Source organism: Podarcis liolepis (assembly GCF_965112155.1).
Source record: "Podarcis liolepis genome assembly, chromosome: 3".
NCBI lineage: Eukaryota > Metazoa > Chordata > Lepidosauria > Squamata > Lacertidae > Podarcis > Podarcis liolepis.
Window position 1 is genome coordinate 6,075,335 of NC_139557.1, and position 20,971 is coordinate 6,096,305.

General features: G+C 43.6%; 1 protein-coding gene across 9 annotated transcripts in view; it reads left to right on the top strand.

Annotated features, from left to right (window-relative positions):
- The window catches only part of ATP7B (ATPase copper transporting beta), a 49,499-nt gene that overhangs the window by 21,091 nt on the left and 7,437 nt on the right, over positions 1-20,971 (top strand). For all 9 annotated transcript variants that reach the window (XM_083495114.1, XM_083495109.1, XM_083495113.1 and 6 more), the window contains 12 exons: positions 82-245; positions 1,465-1,626; positions 3,514-3,590; positions 4,224-4,398; positions 4,525-4,758; positions 6,280-6,371; positions 7,443-7,570; positions 9,852-10,006; positions 13,879-14,013; positions 15,791-15,985; positions 16,734-16,919; positions 19,002-19,200. In XM_083495114.1, the coding sequence (XP_083351240.1) occupies positions 82-245; positions 1,465-1,626; positions 3,514-3,590; positions 4,224-4,398; positions 4,525-4,758; positions 6,280-6,371; positions 7,443-7,570; positions 9,852-10,006; positions 13,879-14,013; positions 15,791-15,985; positions 16,734-16,919; positions 19,002-19,200 (1,902 nt within the window). The remainder of the gene's footprint in view (positions 1-81; positions 246-1,464; positions 1,627-3,513; positions 3,591-4,223; positions 4,399-4,524; positions 4,759-6,279; positions 6,372-7,442; positions 7,571-9,851; positions 10,007-13,878; positions 14,014-15,790; positions 15,986-16,733; positions 16,920-19,001; positions 19,201-20,971) is intronic.

The following is a 20,971-nucleotide window of genomic DNA, read 5'->3' on the forward strand; positions in this document are numbered from 1 at the left end:
ATAACTAATACAGTAAGCACAATTTCATATGGTTTTCATGAAGAGAAACCCAAATGCGTGAATGCAGTTCTCTCACTACAGGAATAGTTTCTGTCCTCGTTGCCTTGATGGCAGGGAAAGTTGAAGTAAAATATAAGCCGGACAGAATTCAGCCCCTTGAAATAGCCCAGCTGATTGAGAACCTCGGTTTTGGAGCGTCAATCATGCAAGACTATCCTGGTGCAGATGGCAATATAGATCTTAAGGTGAGATTCACAAAGTGTATGCTTGTTTGACCGAACCTTTTCCCTGCCTCTAACACATTTCAGTCTTGTTCTCAATGGGTGTTCTGTTGCTAGAGGCCTTTTGTGTGGTCAGAAAGTTGGCATCTTGATTGAAATTTGCCTCCACTGCAGCAGCTTCACGTTTTGAGCAGTTTCTGCTTCCTGATCGTTGGATATTCTGGCTGGGGTTGATGGGAATTGGAATCCACAACATCTTTTTGATTTGGAACTCCTCTAACTCTTCCCGTCCGTTTTGCTAGTTGCAAGTACTCTATCATAAGTGTCTGCCACTCTGTTATCGTTGGTGATGTTTTGCTTTTCCAGTTTCTCGCCACAAGTATTCTAGCTGCCGTGATTGCATACATGAACAATGGTCTTATATATTTTTTAATTTCTGTCGGTAAGATACCTAACAGAAAAATCTCTGGTCTTTTTTTAAAAGTAAGTTCGAATAATTTCTTGAATTCATTGTAGATATTGTTCCAAAATTCACGGATAACTACACAGGTCCACCACATATGATAGTATGACCCTGTATCTTTTTTGCATCTCCTGCAAGTTGGTGATCTGCTTTTGTACATTTTAGCAAGTTTTAAAGGGGTATGGTGCCATCTGGTGTTTTCCCTAAGATTATAACATGCTGTAAATTTCATATCTACCCTCCACAATCTTTCCCATTGTTCCATGTTCAGATCAGAAAGTATATGGAGAATGGAGAATATTTAAAGAATATTTAAGATTATATTGTACAAATAATATTATACTAGCAGAACTTGAATGATGCCTGTAAGTAAAAAAGTGTAACAGATATCTTTTCGGATTATATGAAAATAATATGAAATAACATAAAGCTGTGCGGGAAAACAATGACAGTATAAACAGTATAATGAGAACGATTGGAAGTTTTACATCCATAACTTTTATTCACCTGTTATTTGAGATGATGTATTTTCTTTTTGTATACTTCCCCCCCCCCTTTCTTCGCATCCTTTCTTTTCTTTCTTTCTTTTCTTTGTTTCCGCTGTAAATGATCTTTTATGTTTGTATTTTAAATCAATAAAGATTAAAAGAAAAAAAATAAAAAAGGAATCCACTGCATCTGGAGGGCACCATGTTAGCTGTACCTGGATTAGGTGGACCAATGGTCTGGTGGTTTATAAGGCAACTTCCCATGTTAACACTAACTGCAGTTCTCTTTCAGGTCCTAGGGATGACCTGTGCTTCATGTGTTCATAACATTGAATCCAAACTTACCAAAACGCCTGGCATTCTTTATGCATCTGTGGTGCTGGCTACTTCCAAAGCTCACATCCGCTTTGACCCGGAAGTTGTTGGTCCTCGAGATGTTATAAAGATTATTGAGGTAAGCTATTAAAACATTTTGTTATTTATTAATTTTTTTAAAAATGCCCAACTGCATTTGCCATTGCCGCAGGAGCTAGGGGTCAGTATCAGTAAGGTGGGCGTTACAAGTTTTCTGCCAGCCAGGCTGCTAGTTGTGTTTACTGGTTAGTAAACTTCCACACTAGACACATGGCTGCAGGCTATCGTCCTTTCTCAGGGAAATAGCAGGCTGCAAAACAAATGTGAAAATGATCACAGGAATGATGTTGAACATTCCTCAAACTCCTGTAAAGCAAAGCGTCAATTTATGAAAGTGCTTCTTGAGATCTTGTCTTATAGCACATTGAAGTTTACTGTAATGGTTGCTCAGAGTAGAGCTTTATAGGAAGCCCAACGCAAGTTGCAGATTGGTAGCTTAGCAAAAAGTCTGAATTCTTTAAAATTTAAGGATGATCAACCCCAGTTCTGTAGCTACTGTAGGAAAAATGAGGATAACAAAGAAGTCTGTATGGTGAAGCACAGTCAGGAGAATCATTCTGGATCATGGGAGACCAATAATGTTCTTCAAGGATAGAATTTGTTTTTTAAAAGGTAGACTTTTCTGGCATGTTGGTTTCCTTGTTTACTGTGGAATTCTAAAAACAATAAAGGAATAATATTTTTAATTTTGAATCGGTCTGTGGATAGAAGCTGTGTGAAGCCACTTTATAGGGAAAATTTAAGCGATGAGATTAAAATGAAAACAGGAGAAGAAATACAAAAACGAGGGACAGTAGTACTAAATTCCTGTATAGTGTTGTTTGAAATAATTAAGGTGGTAGCGTACAGGTGATATTTGATAGCTTTTAGTGTAGTTTTATTTTTGACGTGCACGTATCAACAAAATAGAAAACTTACAAGAATAACAAGCAAAATTAAGAGGATCAGTCATGTTGCATTTTCAAAGTACACGGCATTTCCTGTCAACTGTTATTATTTAATATCTATCTTATTTTCAAAGCTACCTTATGGAATTCTCCAAAGAAGTCCATGCATGGACAGCGGTAGCCAATTATAGTCTTTTGAATTTTTCTTTTCTGCTTTGAGGTTTCCTTTTACAATCAAGTGGTATATAAATTTTATTGGGGGGGGTTGGGGGAAAGATACATAATGTAATGCCGTTTTTTGATCTAGACATAGTCCCATTATTAGTCCCATTTCATAGAATACCCTTTTTGAAAACTCATTTATTTTTTCACAGGACCACCACATATGGAAGAAGGTTCCTGACTCCCTACTTCCCATCTAGCACAATGGACTGCTCACCTGTAATTTTACTAAGGATGTGAGGAGTCATGTACCATCTATGTATTAGTTTAAAATAATTTTCCTTTTTATGGGCAGAAGCTCTTTCGCTCAGTATTTTGTCCCATACACGATTCCACTTGGCTTCATTCATGGAAACATTTAAATTATGCCCCTGAGTTTTCCTGTGGAAGTCTAGGGTTTTCTTACAATAGTGTTGTATAGATTTTTGGATAAGGTTCCCTTGTCTGTGAAGAAGTAAATATTCAAAAACCATTAAAGTTCTGGTTGGTTCAGATATATTTTCAGGAATGATGATAAAATGCATAATTGGATATAATTGGATCCAATTAGTGTTTGTTTTCTCCAATTTTCCTTTTATTTCGGTTCCAGTTAACATTTGATACTAGTGAAATAATAGCAAAACCAGCTGTTTTTAGATTTTGAAAAGTCTATACAAATCAGAGCTACGTATCGGGAAATGGTTCTAAAATCTGAAAACCCAGATTTTGAAAGCTTGAAAAATAATAGAGCAGTGTTTTAGTGTTATGTAACCAGCAGTACTTCATTTGAGCTATTTTTATTTCATATTTATTTTTATACTATTTCTTTTTTTGTAAAGGGGATTGGTTTTCAAGCATCTTTGGCTAAAAGGGATCCAAAGGATCATAACTTGGATCACAAAGAGGAGATCCGACAGTAAGTATAGCTACATATATGAAAGGGTGTGGTTGATAGATATGGATGGCAACACAATAATTCCCAATGCAGGTAACTGAATATCTGTGGTATGTAGTTACAGATAGGTAGCCGTGTTGGTCTGCCATAGTCAAAATAAAAAAATTCCTTCCAGTAGCACCTTAAAGACCAACTAAGTTAGTTCTTGGTATGAGCTTTCGTGTGCATGCACACTTCTTCAGATACACTGAAACAACTTCTGGCAACTTCTGTTTCAGTGTATCTGAAGAAGTGTGCATGCACACGAAAGCTCATACCAAGAACTAACTTAGTTGGTCTTTAAGGTGCTACTGGAAGGAATTTTTTTATTTTGACTGTGGTATGTAGGTATTTGTGTGACTGAAAATTGTGAGTGTTCCATTTTTTTTGGGTGCAAACATTTCACATTACTTTTGATTGTCTTTGTTTTACATAAGTGTAGCTAAGTATATGAATGCCTTGAGCTGAAACGTGGAATCAGAAATCTATATTTGGGGTTCAGTGGTTCATCAGCTGGCACTGCTATCAGCAGAAGCAGGCCTTGTGCAATATTTGCCTATTTCGTTACCAAGGAGATTTGAAGACCCTAATACTGTGGATTCCCTGCCTTTTCAGATGGAGGAAATCGTTCTTATGCAGCCTGGTATTTGGTATCCCTGTCTTGATCTTAATGATTTACATGCTAATACCTGATGGTCAGCAGCACGGATCAATGGCTCTGGAGCAAAATGTGATCCCTGGATTATCTATTCTCAACCTTCTTTTCTTTCTCCTTTGCACTTTGGTTCAGGTACATTTCAAGAATATTTCCTTTCTTTTTAATCTCCCATTACATAATTGGATATTTACAGAGAGGACGAAAGGGTTCATCAAGCCAGCAAAAGTGTTACAAAAATAGGTGGTTTTCTTTTGACAGTTCTTCGGCGGATGGTACTTCTACGTCCAAGCCTACAAGTCCCTTAAGCACAGGATGGCCAATATGGACGTCCTGATAGTGCTGGCCACGTCTATCGCCTACATCTACTCATGTGTCATTCTGATGGTTGCCATAGGTGAAAAGGCCGAGCAAAGCCCCATCACCTTTTTCGACACCCCTCCAATGCTGTTTGTGTTCATATCTCTTGGACGGTGGCTGGAGCACATAGCAAAGGTAATGTATATTAAGAATCATTCCTAGAGGGGACGCTACCAGAAGCAACGTGCTGAGTGAGGTGGCACCACCATGCTAGCTTCCCAGCAGATGGGTCGCTGTGGCTTGCTGGGAGGGAGAGAGAGGGTGAGGCACAGCGAGGTCAGCATGGTACAGTTGCACTAGTGCAGACATGTTCAACCAGTCGACCGCGGGATTCAGAAAAGTGATCGCCTGTGTGGTCCTGATCGATCACGCATCGCTCTGTCCCCGGCGCTGTGTCCCATTGTTGCTTCTGCCGCCGTCACAAATCCCAGCATCAGTGGCATAGTGTTTGAACGATACAGTACTGTGTACAAGAACTCTGGGCACTCCACCCCTAAAAAGTTCAACAACTTTGGGAATCCCTCCCCCCGGCAAAAAAAAAGATCACTGCCAGTTTTATTATACTGGGAGTAGATCGCAGTCTCTAGAGAGTTGGACGTGCCTGCTAGTGTAGCAGTTCCACCCTCACCCAGTGAGCACCTTTGGGACCCCACAGAATAACCGTTCTGACTGTGTGCTTTGAGGATAGAAGCATAACGCTGAAAGATCCCCCTCTAGCCTTTCTTTGGAAACCGAGTTGAGGAGTTCACAACTTCCCCAGGTTAAGTCTGCCTGCATTAGTAATTTACAAGAGTGAACATTAAGTTTAAGCAACTGCCTTGGTCACATGTGGGAGTTAGTACAGAAGGAACAATTGGTCTTGCATGAAGAAGAGGAGTTTGGATTTGATATCCCGCTTTATCACTCCCCTTCAGGAGTCTCAAAGCGGCTAACATTCTCCTTTCCCTTCCTCCCCCACAACAAACACTCTGTGAGGTGAGTGGGGCTGAGAGACTTCAGAGAAGTGGGACTGGCCCAAGGTCACCCAGCAGCTGCATGTGGAGGAGCAGAGACGCGAACCCGGTTCACCAGATTACGAGTCTACCGCTCCTAACCACTACACCACACTGAATGGTAGATGTGATGGCTGCTGATGACCTGGATGGGTTTGGTACCATCCTTCATCACATGATGGAGGCAGAGGAGCAAAGAACTCTGGGAGGCAGGCGCAGTCCCCTCAGATCCTGCTTGCGGATTTCCCACAGCTGTCTGGTTGGTGACTGAGAGAACAGGATGTTGGACTACATGGCCCACTGACCTGATTCCTATATTTTTGTTTGGATTCTAGAGCAGGGAACAAAAGGCCAAAATGTTACAGCAATAAAACTCAAGAAGTACACCAGTACCCATAGATAACTGGGCATGTTTATCTTGCAAAAGCAAGCGTACACTTGGCTCCCAGCCCATACAGCGCTAAGCCATCTACATAATACTATATTTCAGGTGCTGAATGGGTTCCCCATGTATCTTGAGTGATGGGTGCTGTGGCATGCAATATTTAATGGGGGAAAATGGGCAATGGAGCATATTTTGAGTTTTAGCATAAGTGAAATTCAGTGGGGAACTGAGTAAATGTATCATGCCTTCCAATCACCGTTCTCTATCTCTGCTTCATAGAGTAAAACATCAGCAGCACTTGCCAAATTAATCTCTCTTCAAGCTACAGAAGCTGTTGTAGTGACACTTGGAGCTGACAACTGTGTCATCAGGTATGCCAGTAGTAATTCTTTCCCGTTTTTCTTACGATACGATGTAGTCTTCTGAGATTTCGCAAATCCAGTTCAGAGGTAAATAAGCTGTGATGGATGTAACTGGCTTTTAGGGGACATTTGCTGTAACGTTTTTCGTGTGCTTTTTCATTGCATTCAGTTGGTTTTATATATTGGAGTGGGCTTATAAATGCATAAATGAAACCTCTATGTGGTATTCAGGAGGTTTATTTGTATTGGAAGAGATGGAATACGATCAGGGTTGAGTCTTAGATGCATAGTGTCCAGAAATCCTCACTCTGCCATGGTATTAGTTGGACTTCAATTTGAGGGGGGAGAGAGGTAGGGGTGTGTGTTTGCAATGAGACAGAGGCAGGTGTAGCAGATTCTAGACCACAATTTACACTCCGAATTTCAGTTACAGATAGGTAGCCGTGTTGGTCTGCCATAGTCAAAATAAAAAAGTTCCTTCCAGTAGCACCTTAAAGACCAACTAAGTTAGTTCTTGGTATGAGCTTTCGTGTGCATGCACACTTCTTCAGATACACTGAAACAGAAGTTGCCAGGGGTATTACTCAGAAGGGTGGTGGGAATGGGTGATTGGCAGATAGCTGAGATGAGCCTGTTGACGACTCTTAACGACTGCAATAGGTCTTGCAGGAAAAGGCAAGGGGTGAGAAGGTGAAAAATGGCTTAGTCATGTATAATGAGATAAGAATCCAATGTCTTTGTTCAGACCAGGTCTCTCCATGGTTTTAAGTTTGGTAATGAGTTGCAATTCAGCAGCTTCTCTGCAGTTGCATGCACACGAAAGCTCATACCAAGAACTAACTTAGTTGGTCTTTAAGGTGCTACTGGAAGGAACTTTTTTATTTTCACTCCGAATTTGTCTTTGAATTCCAGTGCAAAGTCCATTTGCATCTCCTTACTACACTGAGTTTGTTTATTTCTCCATGTGTGTTTTTGTACTGCTATGTGCCTGCTGCTTTTCAGATAGTAGAGTTTCTCTCATTTCAGTGGTGTGGCTAAAATGGAGCCCCTTTTTCTTAACATATGAGATCTCACTTACAGGGAGGAACAAGTACCCGTTGAACTGGTTCAGCGAGGAGACATCGTAAAGGTGGTACCCGGTGGGAAATTTCCAGTTGATGGGAAAGTGGTTGAAGGCAGCTCTATGGCAGACGAATCCCTCATCACTGGTAACTTTTGCATTCTTAATTGAACAATAGCAGGTTCCCAGGGACTGAGCTTTGCATGGGTTTGGTCTGTGGAACAAATAATTAATGCTGTGCAGGTGCATCGGGAGAGAGACAAAATAGATCATAGATCATATACAGTGGTGCCCCGCAAGACGGAAAACTCGCTAGACGAAAGAGTTTTCCGTTTTGGAGGTGCTTCGCAAAACGAATTTCCTATGGGCTTGCGTCGCAAGACGACAATGTCTTGCGAGTTCCTGCTGGTTCCCCCCCCTTTTTCTAAGCCGCTAAGCCGCTTATCAGCTGATCCAATCAGCAGATAAGCCGCTAATAGCGCTAATCCGCTAATCCTTCAATGGGCTTGCTTCGCAAGACGAAAAAACCGCTAGACGAAGAGAATCACAGAATGGATTCTTTTCGTCTTGCGAGGCACCACTGTATCTGTTCATGAGTAGATGGTGTGAAGGTGCAAGATGCACAACATTTTTTTGTTATTAGGAAGAACAAAGGAACTAATTCCCACATAAATGTTTGCAAATGCTTGCAATTAGTTTTAGAGCTGCAGTCTTAAATATTTCCATCCCTTGAGGGCTGGAGTCGCTTTATGATCCGTGGTGCTTCATTAGTGCAATAATTAGTGCAGAGAACCAATAACAGCTTCTCTGTTCCAAACACCGATATATGAAGCCGCCTTAATTACAGTAATCCCAGTGGAATTATTTGCTTACAACAATTCTTCTTTCACTTTTCCCAGCTAGTAGGATATAGTTGCAGCCTAACAGGCAGATACGAGTGTCCAGTGCTTCTCTGGTTGGTAGCATGAATTTTAAATCTTATTTTGCTTCTGGTAGATCTTGATCTAAGCGTTCAGGCACAGCAGGTTTTTCAGGGAACAAAGAGGTGTCCCCTCTTAGAAGAAGTAGAATCACAGGTGTAAGGCAGGCATTTTCCAGAGACATCAGTTATTGGTGCATCCATCCACATGCTTATCAAAATTGGATGGTTCTCTGCAGATCATGAGAACAAAATACGATCCATGCTGGATTAGGCCAGTGACCTATCCAGCCCAGTATCTTGTTCTCACATTGGCCAACCAGATGGCTGTGGGAAGCTAATAATAATAATAATAATAATAATAATAATAATAATAATAATAATAATAATGGAAGATTGGCAGATGAAGATGATGGATTTTTCGGAGCTAGCTGACCTGACTGGAAAAGTCCGCGACCAGAAGGAAGAGGAGTACCTGCAAGAATGGATGAAATTTAAAGAGTACTTAGCTAAATATGTTAAGATAATGTAACTGGAAAAGCTTGCAAATATTAGATAGGCTTAGGATTTAAATATGTAAGGATAGGAATTAAGATGTTTAAAGCTAAATTAGAAAGAATGAAAGATGTTAAGTGACCAAGTTAATTTTTTGAGAAAATTGATTTTGGAAAACTGTTAAAATGACATACAATGAAATTCAACAAGGGGGATTTGAGGAAGTCACTTAACAATGTTATTAAGAATAGTTTGATTATAAATAGATTGTATGTATGTATGTTTGTTTGTTTGTTTGTATGCTTGTTTGTTTATTATTATTTTTTTGGAAAAGTAAAAATTTTTTTGATGATGATGATAATAAATAATAAATAATATAATATTACTTATACCCCGCCCATCTGGCCGGGCCTCCCCAGCCACTCTGGGCAGCTCCCAACAGAATATTAAAAACACGCTGAAACATCAAATATTAAAAACTTCCCTAAACAGGGCTGCCTTCAGATGTCTCCTAATAGTCTGGTAGTTGTTTTTTCCTTTGACATTTGGTGGGAGGGCGTTCCACAGGGCGGGCGCCACTACTGAGAAGGCCCTCTGCCTGGTTCCCTGTAACCTCACTTCTTGCAGTGAGGGAACCACCAAAAGGCCCTCAGTGCTGGAACTCAGTGTCCGGGCAGAACGATGGAGGTGGAGATGCTCCTTCAGGTATACATGAGCCGGACCTGAGCATAGCAGCACTCTCCTTACCTGTGATTCCTTGCACATGGTATTCAGGGGGACGCTGCTTTCAACAGGGGAGGTATAACATAGCCATTGTGACTCGTCGCTATTGATAGCCTTATCCCGTCTGGATTTGTCTAAACCTCTTTTGAAGCCATTAGAGGTAATGGCTATCGCTACTTCTTGGCGGGAGAGAATTCCAGAGTTGAGCTATGTGCCATGTGACATTGTACGGCTTTCTGCGTGAGGGAGAAGCTAGAAGAAGCTGTTGGTTGATTTTGCTTCATTCTTGTAGGAGAAGCCATGCCTGTCATCAAGAAACCCGGCAGCACAGTAATCGCAGGCTCGCTCAACGCGCATGGCTCCGTGCTTGTGAAAGCAACTCACGTTGGCTCTGATACCACCTTGGCACAAATTGTAAAACTGGTAGAAGAAGCTCAGATGTCAAAGGTAAAGCATGCTCATTTGAAGTGGGTTTTTTTTTTGGGGGGGGAGCTGCCTTGAATCAGTGTTTTTGTTGTGGCATTTGACATCTGTGTTGGGTATTGGAGGGGTGGAATCTAACAAGGGTTTAAATAATAGTAGCAATAATAATAATAATAATAATAATAATAATAATAATAATAATTTATTTGTACCCTGCCCATCTGGCTGAGTTTCCCCAGCCACTCTGGGCTGCTTCCAACAAAGATTAAAAATACATTAGAATGTCACACATTAAAAACTTCCCTGAACAGGGCTGCCTTCAGATGTCTTCTGAATGTCAGGTAGTTGTTTATCTCTTTGACATCTGGTGGGAGGGTGTTCCACAGGGCAGGTGCCACTACCAAGAAGGCCCTCACTTCTCGCAGTGAGTGAATTGCCATAAGGCCCTCGGCGCTGGACCTCAGTGTCTGGGCTGAACGATGGGGGTGGAGACGCTCCTCCAGGTATACTGGGCCGAGGCCGTTTAGGGCTTTGAAGGCCAACACCAACACTTTGAATTGTGCTCGGAAACGTACTGGGAGCCAATGTAGGTCTTTTAAGACCAGTGTTATGTGGTCTCCAGAAGTGCTATCATGTTATGTAGACTCCAGAAGTGCTATCATGGCTGTTTGCTCCAAAAGCTTCCCATATCCTGCCACCCAAAGCTTGTTGTAGAACCTCAGCCCATACTCCCAAAATCTCTCCCAGAGGACACAGGCCCATCTCTCTTTCATCTGCCTGCTTACCTGGTTCCTGAACCTCTCTCATCTTACTTGAAGCCATCTTCAAGTAAGCCATCTGCATTGCACTACAAGGTCTCCTCCAAATCTGTAGTTCTATGAAACAGCATGTACAGTGGTACCTCGGGTTAGATACGCTTCAGGTTACATACGCTTCAGGTTACACACTCCGCTAACCCAGAAATAGTACCTCGGGTTAAGAACTTTGCTTCAGGATGAGAACACAAATCGTACTCCTGCGGCGCAGCGGGAGGCCCCATTAGCTAAAGTGGTGCTTCAGGTTAAGAACAGTTTCAGGTTAGGAACAGACCTCTGGAACGAATTAAGTACTTAACCCGAGGTACCACTGTAGTGCAATTGCTGGGGTCGTGAGTACCTGCCTCTGAGGTAAGAATGTGAAAAAGCCAAAAAAACACCTGGGAAATCAGGGAAACAGGAGATTTCAGCCGAGCCTTATGAACGTACAATGGAAGATTCATGTGCAATTGCTCCTTTTGAATTGAGGACCTCTCACTGTCCTCTAGTCTTCCCTCTCTTCTAACCCTTCTCTCGCCTGCTACTGTCTGAAATACTACCCCATGCAAGTTTTTCTCCTCCTCCACACCCAGGTGACCTTTGGACTCTCCTTTATTTGGTTTTGCTGCTGCACTCTTGTCACGCTCCCGACTGGGATGTATCCGTTTGGATGTAAATCCTGTTGGTTTCAAGGCCTTTCTCCATCCTAGTTATTTTCTTTTGTACAAACATTATGTACTTGGGGATATATACGAGACTTTCCCCTAGGCCTGTGCTTCTGGGATGAGAAGCTACATTTTTCTAAGCAGCTGGGAAAATGGATGTCTTCCTTCTCTCCTACCCTACCTTCCCCAATAGCTGGTTTCTTGAACCAGTGAATACAATGGTTCTCTCCTCTCTAGCACTGGCTCATCTCCCATTGATATTAAAATGTGGGGAACATGGAGTGCCCCCCCCTCCGTGCAATGGGACTCCTGCTTCCACTGTTATTCAGTACAGGTGTATACCTGAAGGAGTGTCTCCACCCCCATCGTTCAGCCCGGACACTGAGATCCAGTGCCGAGGGCCTTCTGGCGGTTCCTTCATTGTGAGAAGTGAGGTTACAGGGAACCAGGCAGAGGGCCTTCTTGGTAGTGGCACCCGCCCTGTGGAACCCTTCAGAAGGAAATAAGTAGCTATCTTTAAAAGACATCTGAAGGCAACCCTGTTCAGGGAAGTTTTTAATATTTAACGCTGTATTGTTTTTAATACTTAATTGGGAGCCGCCCAGAGAGGCTGGGGAAACTCAGCCAGATGGGCGGGGTATAAATAATAATAATAACAATAACAACAACAACAACAACAACAACAACAACAACAACAACAATAATTTTATTATTATTTATTATATAATACAGGTGTACGGGCTGTGGCACTACCAGGCTTCGTGAGGAAATACTTTGTCTGGGAAAACTCTCTTTTCCTGTAGTTGTTGCTGTTGCTGTTGTTGTTTTGCCACTATTACTATTAATTTTGTATACTGCCCTTCATCCAAAGATCCCAGGGCAATTCACAAGAGAAAAATACAAAATGGGAATACAAAATACGTAATAAAAACAAACCGATTACACCTCCCCCAACACACAAACCCATTTAATAGCCCTAAAACGTTACTCAGCCAAACTTAGCCTGGTTGAAGAGAAATGTTTTTGCCTGGCACCTGAAGATACTGCCTTGGAGCCAAACTTCTTAGGCAGCTGACCCATTTATTTAAACCCAGGTTTGCCTCAATAATGGATGAAGTAATAGTGGTGGGTTCAAATATTTAGGGCAAGAGGGGCACATAGGTAGAGGTTGCTGAGTCCTCCCCATGCCTGCTGTGAACCTCCTGATAGGCTTTCTCCTCCTTCCCTTCTGCATCCCCACCTAAAATAAATAGCAGCAGATTGTGGGGTGGGGTTTTCATTTCTTTTTACGTCCATGAGTGTACCTCCTCTCTTTATTTTATTTCTGCAAGCCCTGTTTTATATAATGGGGCAGTCTTGTGAGTTAAGCCAGGCACCCCTATTTGCTTCCGCACAGTATTAAATTCAGTATTGAAATGCAAGAATTTAAAAAATCAAATAATGGGGAAAGAATTGCAAAAAATAAATACATCACGCAATACCAAGCAGACCAAACAAAACCACGGTACAGTCATACCTCGGGTTACAGACACTTCAGGTTGCGCGTTTTCGGGTTACTCGCACATGCACCAAAACACTAAATTGCGCTTTGCGCATGCACAGAAGACCAAATCGCAACCTGCGCATGCACAGACGTGGCGCTGCGGGTTGCGAACGCTGCGGGTTGTGAACGTGCCTCCCGCACGGATCACGTTTGCAACCTGAGCGATCACTGTACCAGTCCCAATTAAAGCCCTAAACCAAACCGGCATAATACTACTTAAAACCAGCTAGGCTTTAAAGCACGTTGGAAGATGTCCCAGGTAAAAGCGCAGCGTCTTTTAGGGGGGAAAGCCTGAATTGATGACCCTTCAGTGCCTGCATAAAGGCAGCAGAGAAAGAGAGATTGTCTCTGAGAGAGGGAGTTCCATCATTGTGGGGCTTCTCTGTTGGGTCCCCCAGTCTAGCTGATGGCAATGGCAGGATGGAAGGAGCTCTTTCAGGGATCATTTGAAAACATAGCAAGGGTGGCCTTTGATTAACTAGTGACTGCTCTTCTGGTCATTAATCTGAGGACTGGGTGGTGGGAGATTTTGTCAGAGGAAGGTGCCCCTATAAAGCAGGTATACAGTATCTATACCTTGATTGTCGAACGGAATCCGTTCCGGAAGTCCGTTCGACTTCCGAAGATGTTTGACAACCGAGGCGCGGCTTCCGATTGGCTGCAGGAGCTTCCTGCACTCAATTGGAAGCTGCCTCGGACGTTCAGCTTCCAAAAAACGTTTGCAAACCGGAACACAAACTTCCGGGTTTGCGGCGTTCAGGAGTCAAATGGGATGAATACCAAGGCGTTTGACAACCAAGGTACTACTGTACAGTATTTGTAAAAGGCTTAATAGTGGAGTTCATGCAGCTGTTCCGTCCTGCATAAATATAAATGTATCTTCTCAATTTATAGGCACCTATCCAGCAGCTAGCGGACAGATTTAGTGGATATTTTGTCCCTTTTATAGTCCTCATTTCCGTTGCAACTCTAGTGGCCTGGATTGTAATCGGATTTGTACACTTTGATATTGTGCTGAAATACTTCACTGTAAGTACTATATACTGATTTATTATGATGTATTGTTGTTTAGAAGCTTTGCTTATATTCACAAATCACAGCAGACAGGATTTTTTTCCCTTAAGTGTGTAATCTGAAGTTAAGTCACTCTGGAGTGTGTTGAATGTATGCTTCTCTGCCCCATTGGGACAGGGCTGGCAAAGAATTGATTATTTTTGCAGTGTGGATCATTTGAAAATGATTAGCCATGGCCAAATAGTTTGTGCCGAAACACTGTGTTAAGACCCAGGGCTAGTCACCACCAGCCTATGATCTAACTCAGTGTTTCCCAACCACTGTTCCGCGGCACACTAGTGTGCCGCGAGATGTTGCCTGGAGGGAGGCGGGCGAGTCCGGCGGCGAGAGGCGGGGCGGCGGCGGCGAGGAGCCAAGCCGCGCTCTCCTTCCTGCCTCGCTTTGCTGCCTCCCCCCCCCCAACCCCAAAGCTTGGAGGTTCCCTGGCAGGAAGGAGGAAACTTAATCCTCTCCAAGGGCTGCGGAAAACAGACATGCAAATGGGGGCTTGCCAGCTCTTCAAGCGCCGCCGGCTTTCTTCGGGAATTACCGCCCGCCGAGCCCGGTAACGCTGACAGGCCGAGCCGCGGGGCTTGGCAGCGCAGCCGGCAGAGTGTGGGAAAGGGTGGCCGCCACGCGCCGGGCAAGGCGAGACTCGACGGGGAGGACACCGGCAGCAGCTCCCCCCCCCCAAACCCGCTCCGGGCAGGTAATTCACAGAGAGTGGACAGAAGGAAGCCTTAAAGGGCTTCAGCCTCCCAGAGTGGCGGGGAATAATAATGATAATGATAATAATAATAATGATAATAATAAAATTGACAGGTGGTGTTTTTCTAGGTGAGGGGGTGGGGACTGTAATAACAAAAAAATCAGCTGTATATCAACCGCTGTTTTGCAATGAGGAATTGCAAATAAGGAAGATCAAAAGGAGAATGTTTTTTTGGGGGGGACTCTCTTCCTCTTCCTCCTCCTCCTCTCGTTCTTGCTCCTCTTCCTGGCAAAAGGGCTGCTGAGACCCCTTCTCTCTTGGGTGCCGGTGGGTGCTGTGACGTTGACGCTGCTGTGGCAAGTGCCTTTACTTAGCAGAGTGCATTCCCCTTTACACAGGAGGGGAGGGAAAAAATTGAAACTTACACTTTCGTGCGTCCCTCCCGGCGTGACGCTGACGTCACGGGGCTGTAATGGTGGTGTGCCTCGAGATTTTTTTCATCAAACAAGTGTGCCTTTGCCCAAAAAAGGTTGGGAAACACTGATCTAACTTGGTCTGCCAAGGACAGCAGCAAACACACCAGATAAGATATAATGTGGAAAAGCTGTAAAGATTAGGCGTGTTTAGATTAGACATGCATTACTTGGGGGAAGCATGGTCTTCAAATACCTGAAAGGCCAACATAAAAAAGAAGAGCAGCTGTTTCCCAGAGCAACTGAAATTGAAGGCAAAGAGGAAACAAGGAGATCTAAATATCAGAAATAAGGAATACTTTCTAACTATAAACTGAGCATTTGAACTCATTCCAAAGGGTGGTGAAAGCTGTTGTTATGTAGGGAGATGCCTAGACTTGGTTCCCCTATGTGTAGTAATCAATAAAGGGATTAAATTTTCAAGCATTAATATAGTGATTTGTCAGTACAGACAGCAGTAAGTGTGTGCGCTTGCTGGTTTTCAGCCACGGCTGTATATTGTTAATGCATACTCTCTTTTTAATATCACTAGATTTCCCTTGTGAGCAAACTCTTCTTGCTTCCCTCCTAGCATCACAGTAAGCACGTCTCGAAAACTGAAGTCGTCCTGCGCTTCGCCTTTCAGACCTCCATCACAGTTCTGTGCATCGCGTGCCCTTGTTCCTTGGGTCTGGCCACCCCAACCGCGGTGATGGTGGGCACTGGAGTTGCCGCCCAGAACGGTATTCTCATCAAAGGTGGGAAACCCCTGGAAATGGCACACAAGGTTAATATTGTCATTGCTAACTCACACCTGCTGCCATAACTCTTTTTGCTGCTTTTTGAAACAAATATCGATAGATTTACAGTGCAGTCCTATAGATGTCGGCACAGAAGTAAGCCCCTGTGTTTTAGGGCTGTGTTCTTGTATTTATTTACCGTATTTTTCGCCCCATAGGGTGCACCGCCCAATAGGACGCACCTAGTTTTTTGGGGGGGAAATAAATATTTTTTTTTATTTCCCCCCCCCCCAGGCACGGGGCTGGCGCAGGGGAAGCCCGAGTTTCCCTGAACTCCAACCCTGAGAACAGCCTGCTATCCGCAAGCCTAGGGAGCCCGGCGGGAAGTTGCGCCGGTCTCCCCAGGCTTGCGCGCCCTGGGCTTTGGAATGCAGGCAGCTCTGTGCAGCCCTCGGGAGACCGGCGCAAAGTCGCGCCGGTCTCCCGAGGGTTGCACAGAGCTTCCTAAAGCTTCCTAAAGCCTGGAGAGCAAGAGGGGTCGGTGAGCACCGACCCCTCTCGCTCTCCAGGCTTCAGCGAAAGCCTGCATTCGCCCCATAGGACGCACACACATTTCCCCTCCATTTTTGGAGGGGGAAAAGTGCGTCCTATAGGGCGAAAAATATGGTAATTTTGATTGTATGTTTCTAGATTAAATTCTATATCTTTGTTAATTTTTTACTGCAAACTACCCAGGGAACTTTGTGTTATGGTCAGCATACAAATAAAATCTACCTGTGTCTTTATTTCTTGCAGGTACAGACTGTAATGTTTGATAAAACGGGGACCATCACTTACGGAGTTCCTAGAGTCATGAGGGTCCTCTTACTAGGAGATGCAGGAGCTACTTTGTCTCTGAAGAAGGTGCTTGCTGTTGTGGGCACTGCAGAAGCCAGCAGCGAACATCCTTTAGGAATGGCTGTCACAAAGTACTGCAAAGAGGTATGACACTATGATCTAAACCACGGAACCTCCCGGGCTTGCCGATCGTAAGGTCAGCAGTTTGAATCCACACAACAGGGGTGATCTCCTGTTGCTCTGTCCCGGCTCCTACCAACCTAGCACTTCGAAAGCACACCAGCGCAAGTAGATAAATAGGTACCACTGTGGCGGGAAGGTAAACGGCATTTCTGTGTGCTCTGGCACTCATCACAGCATTCTGTTGCGTCAAAAGCAGTTTAGTCATGCTGGCCACATGACCTGGAAAGCTGTCTGTGGAAAAACGCCGGCTCCCTCGGCCTGAAAAGCGAGATGAGTGCTGCATCCCATAGTCAATTTTGACTGGACTTAACCATCCAGGGGTCCTTTACCTTTTTACCTCTAGTTGACACTTAGTAATCTCTGCTTTGAGGGGAAGTTCTGCATTTGCATGCAACAGACTTTTGTCATTGTTAGATCCTGTAACTGGCAATGTAAAGATGATGATGATTTCGTTCGTTCGTTCGTTCGTTCTACCCCGCCCTTCTGGGCTGCCCCAGCCACTCTGGGCATATCTAAAAACATATTAAAACGCTTAAAGCTTCCCTATACAGAGCTGCCTTCAGGTGTCTTCTAAAGTAAGGTTACCAGATTTTTTCCAATGAATCTGGGGACACTTTTCAACTTCAATGGATTTTGTATGGGGACTGATTTGTAAATCCGGGGACTGTTCCCGGGAAACGATGACATCTGGTAAACTTATTCTAAAGGTTACATAGTTACTCATCTCCTCGACGTCTGATGGAAGGGCCCTCCACAGGGCCGGTGCCACTACCAAGAAGGCCCTCAGCCTGGTTCATATCTCATACATTTGGGACAGTTTGGATTGTTTATGTTTGATGGTACTGAGAATCTTAAGTTACGTCACCAATTTTCAGATATTGGGGTGAGTTATGGGAGCCCTTGTCCTCAGGACACTGGCACAGAGAATTTGAATGTCTTTCCGCTTGTGTAACTTTCCGCTTCTTCCCAGTATCATTTAAAACTACAGTGGTACCTCTGGTTGCGGACTTAATTCATTTCGGGGTGCTGTTCACACCCCAAAAAGTTCGCAACTACAGCACCTCTTCCACGCATGTGTGCAGTGCAATTGAGTGCTTCTGCACATGTACGAAGCACGCAGATTGCTTCTGCACATGCGCGCGTGGTGAACCTGGAAGACTTTACTTTGTTGCGTTCGTAAGCTGAAAGTCCGTACCTGGCACCAGAAAGGCTTGCAAAAATGAATAAAACATATAATAATAAGTGCTGGTGATGCAAGATACAAAAAGGAACCTTCTACCATATGTGGTGGACATGCCCCGAAATTGGGAAATTTTGGAGCATGATCCACGAAGAAGTAAAGAAAATATTAAGAATATCATATAGTAAAAGGCCAGAGGCATTCCTTTTAGGAATTTTAAATGACAATATTCCAAAAGACAAAACTATTTTTTTCTTATACGCAACGTCTGCAGCAAGAATCCTGGTGGCTAAGTACTGGAAAGGGAATCAGTTACCCACTAGGGGAGAGTGGCTATGTAAGCTCTCAGAATACTTAGAATTAGCCAAATTGACAGATATAATAAGACAAAAACCAAAAAGTGAAGTAAAAAAAGAATGGGAGTGCCTAAATGAATACCTCAAAAGTCAAGGTTCAAGGGCAGAAATCTGGCTGAGTCTGGAATAACCTTGTGAAGTGAAAGGATATGAAAGAAGGATTTATCTCTAGATGTTAGGATAGAGAGGATAAAGAAAGCAGGAAGACACAATGAGAGATAAAGGAGGTGCTGTGGGATTGGTGGAAGTCAATGTCTTGTTGTTTTAGTGTTTATAATATTAACTTGTAAGATATGGATTTGGGTTTTTTGTTTTTTGTTTTTTTTTTTTTTAGTTTTCGAATGTTGATTTTTGTGCATTGTGTATTGTTATTCTTTGATATCTTTCGTGTTGTTGTTGTTGTGTGGAAAAATACTAATAAAATTCATTTATTAAAAAAAATAAAATAAAGAAAGTCCGTAACAAGAGCAGAATGCAGCTAGAGGTACCACTGTGCTTATTTTGCAGGAGCTGGGCAGAGAGATCCTCGGCTACTGCAAAGATTTTCAGGCCGTCCCTGGGTGTGGAATAAGCTGTAACGTTGGCAGTATTGAAGTCGTCCTGGGTGAGACGGAGCAGCTTTTGAGCCATCCAAATCCTCACCTTGGGGACATTGGCAGAGGCGCTACAGATCCAGACCCACAGGCCCTGATCCCCAAACTGGAAGGTAAGTAAGATTGCAGCTATCGGTACAGCCGCAGGTTGCTAAATGAATGGTTCCTCAACCGATAAGATCTGACAATTGGGTGTTTATCTTGACCACGTTCCTAGTTGCACATAATAAATGCAATCATTAAGCTGCTTTGTGTGCAAAATTTTAAGACTAGGCAAAACATCTTTCTTCTGGTTGATACTGGCCTCTGGGAAATGTTGAATTGCAGAAGAGACAAGGAAGCATTAGCATTTTGAGTGACCACCTTGTCTTAATTACAAGTACTGGTGTTTAGGAAACTTCAGCAAAAATGTAGACTTCGTTGCATTCTTAATCAAGCTTCTTAGGGTAGCATCCTACTACTAGGAAATGCATAAGAATCAATTATTAGTAGGTAGGTGGGGTAGCCATAATCTGAATTATAGACCACAAAAGCACAGCTGACTTTTCTAAATACAATACGGTGGTACCTCTAGTTACGAACTTAATTCGTTCTGGAGGTCCGTTCTTAACCTGAAACCGTTCTTAACTAGAGGCGTGCTTTCGCTAATGGGGCCTCTTGCTGCTGTTGCGCCGCTGGCACACAATTTCCGTTCTCATCCTGGGGCAAAGTTCTCAGCTTGAGGTAACTCTTCCAGGTTAGTGGAGTTTGTAACCTGAAGCGTTTGTAACGAGGCGTTTGTAACTCGAGGTACCACTGTATTTAGAAACGTCAGAAACTGTCTTGTACCAAATCAGATTGTTTCCAGCTTGCATATGCCCCATAACTGAGCAGTGTGGTTTGTCCCAGAAATTTCTTCCTTATTCTGCCTCGTCCATTGTGCAGAAATGCTCCAGCTTGAACTGTCTAGGGAGAGAATAGGTGGGCAGGAGAGACTGGAGGAAGCAAAAATCTGTCAATCCCCTTTTGACTTCAGCAATCCCTGACCATTATCCATGCTGTCCACTGGGGCTGATGGAAGCTGGTGTCCAAAAACATCTGAAGGACCACAGGTTCTCCATCACAGGCCGATTTTATAGTTTTAACTCATTTCCATCTTGTCAGGTTCCTTGTTACTTCTTGGCTGTGAGCCCTGGAAGACCTGCACCCTTGCCTTGTAGGCCTTTTCCACCTGGCCTGGGAAGGCAGGGTCCTGGCAGACTCCAGCTACAGAAGCTGCAGCTGCTGAACAGACATTTAAGCTGGGGTGTTGTTTGGGAGGGGGGCTGCTGTTGCTGGGGTTTTTTTTGTATCTTTATTTTAGATTTTGTTGTGATTTCTGCGGAAATTGTTCCGTTTAGTATTGTCTTTTGTAATGTTTTATTTATTGCATACGACTACTTTTGTTATAAGGGACGTGGGTGGTGCTGTGGTGTAATCTCAAGACAGGGTAACATTTATTCTGCTGGTTACTTTTTGATGTGTGCATTTTCTTTGTACCTTTAAGTCATATGCCTCTCAGGGTCCACCTCTGACAGAGTAATTATATATCCACGCCTACTCAGAAGTACGCAGGCGCGGGTGGCGCTGTGGGTTAAACCTCTGAGCCTAGGACTTGCCGATCGGAAGGTCGGCGGTTCGAATCCCCGCGACGGGGTGAGCTCCCGTTGCTCGGTCCCTGCTCCTGCCAACCTAGCAGTTCAAAAGCACGTCAAAGTGCAAGTAGATAAATAGGTACCGTTCCGGCGGGAAGGTAAACGGCGTTTCTGTGCGCTGCTCTGGTTTTGCCAGAAGTGGCTTAGTCATGCTGGCCACATGACCCAGAAAAACTGTCTGCGGACAAACGTTGGCTCTCTCAGCCTATAG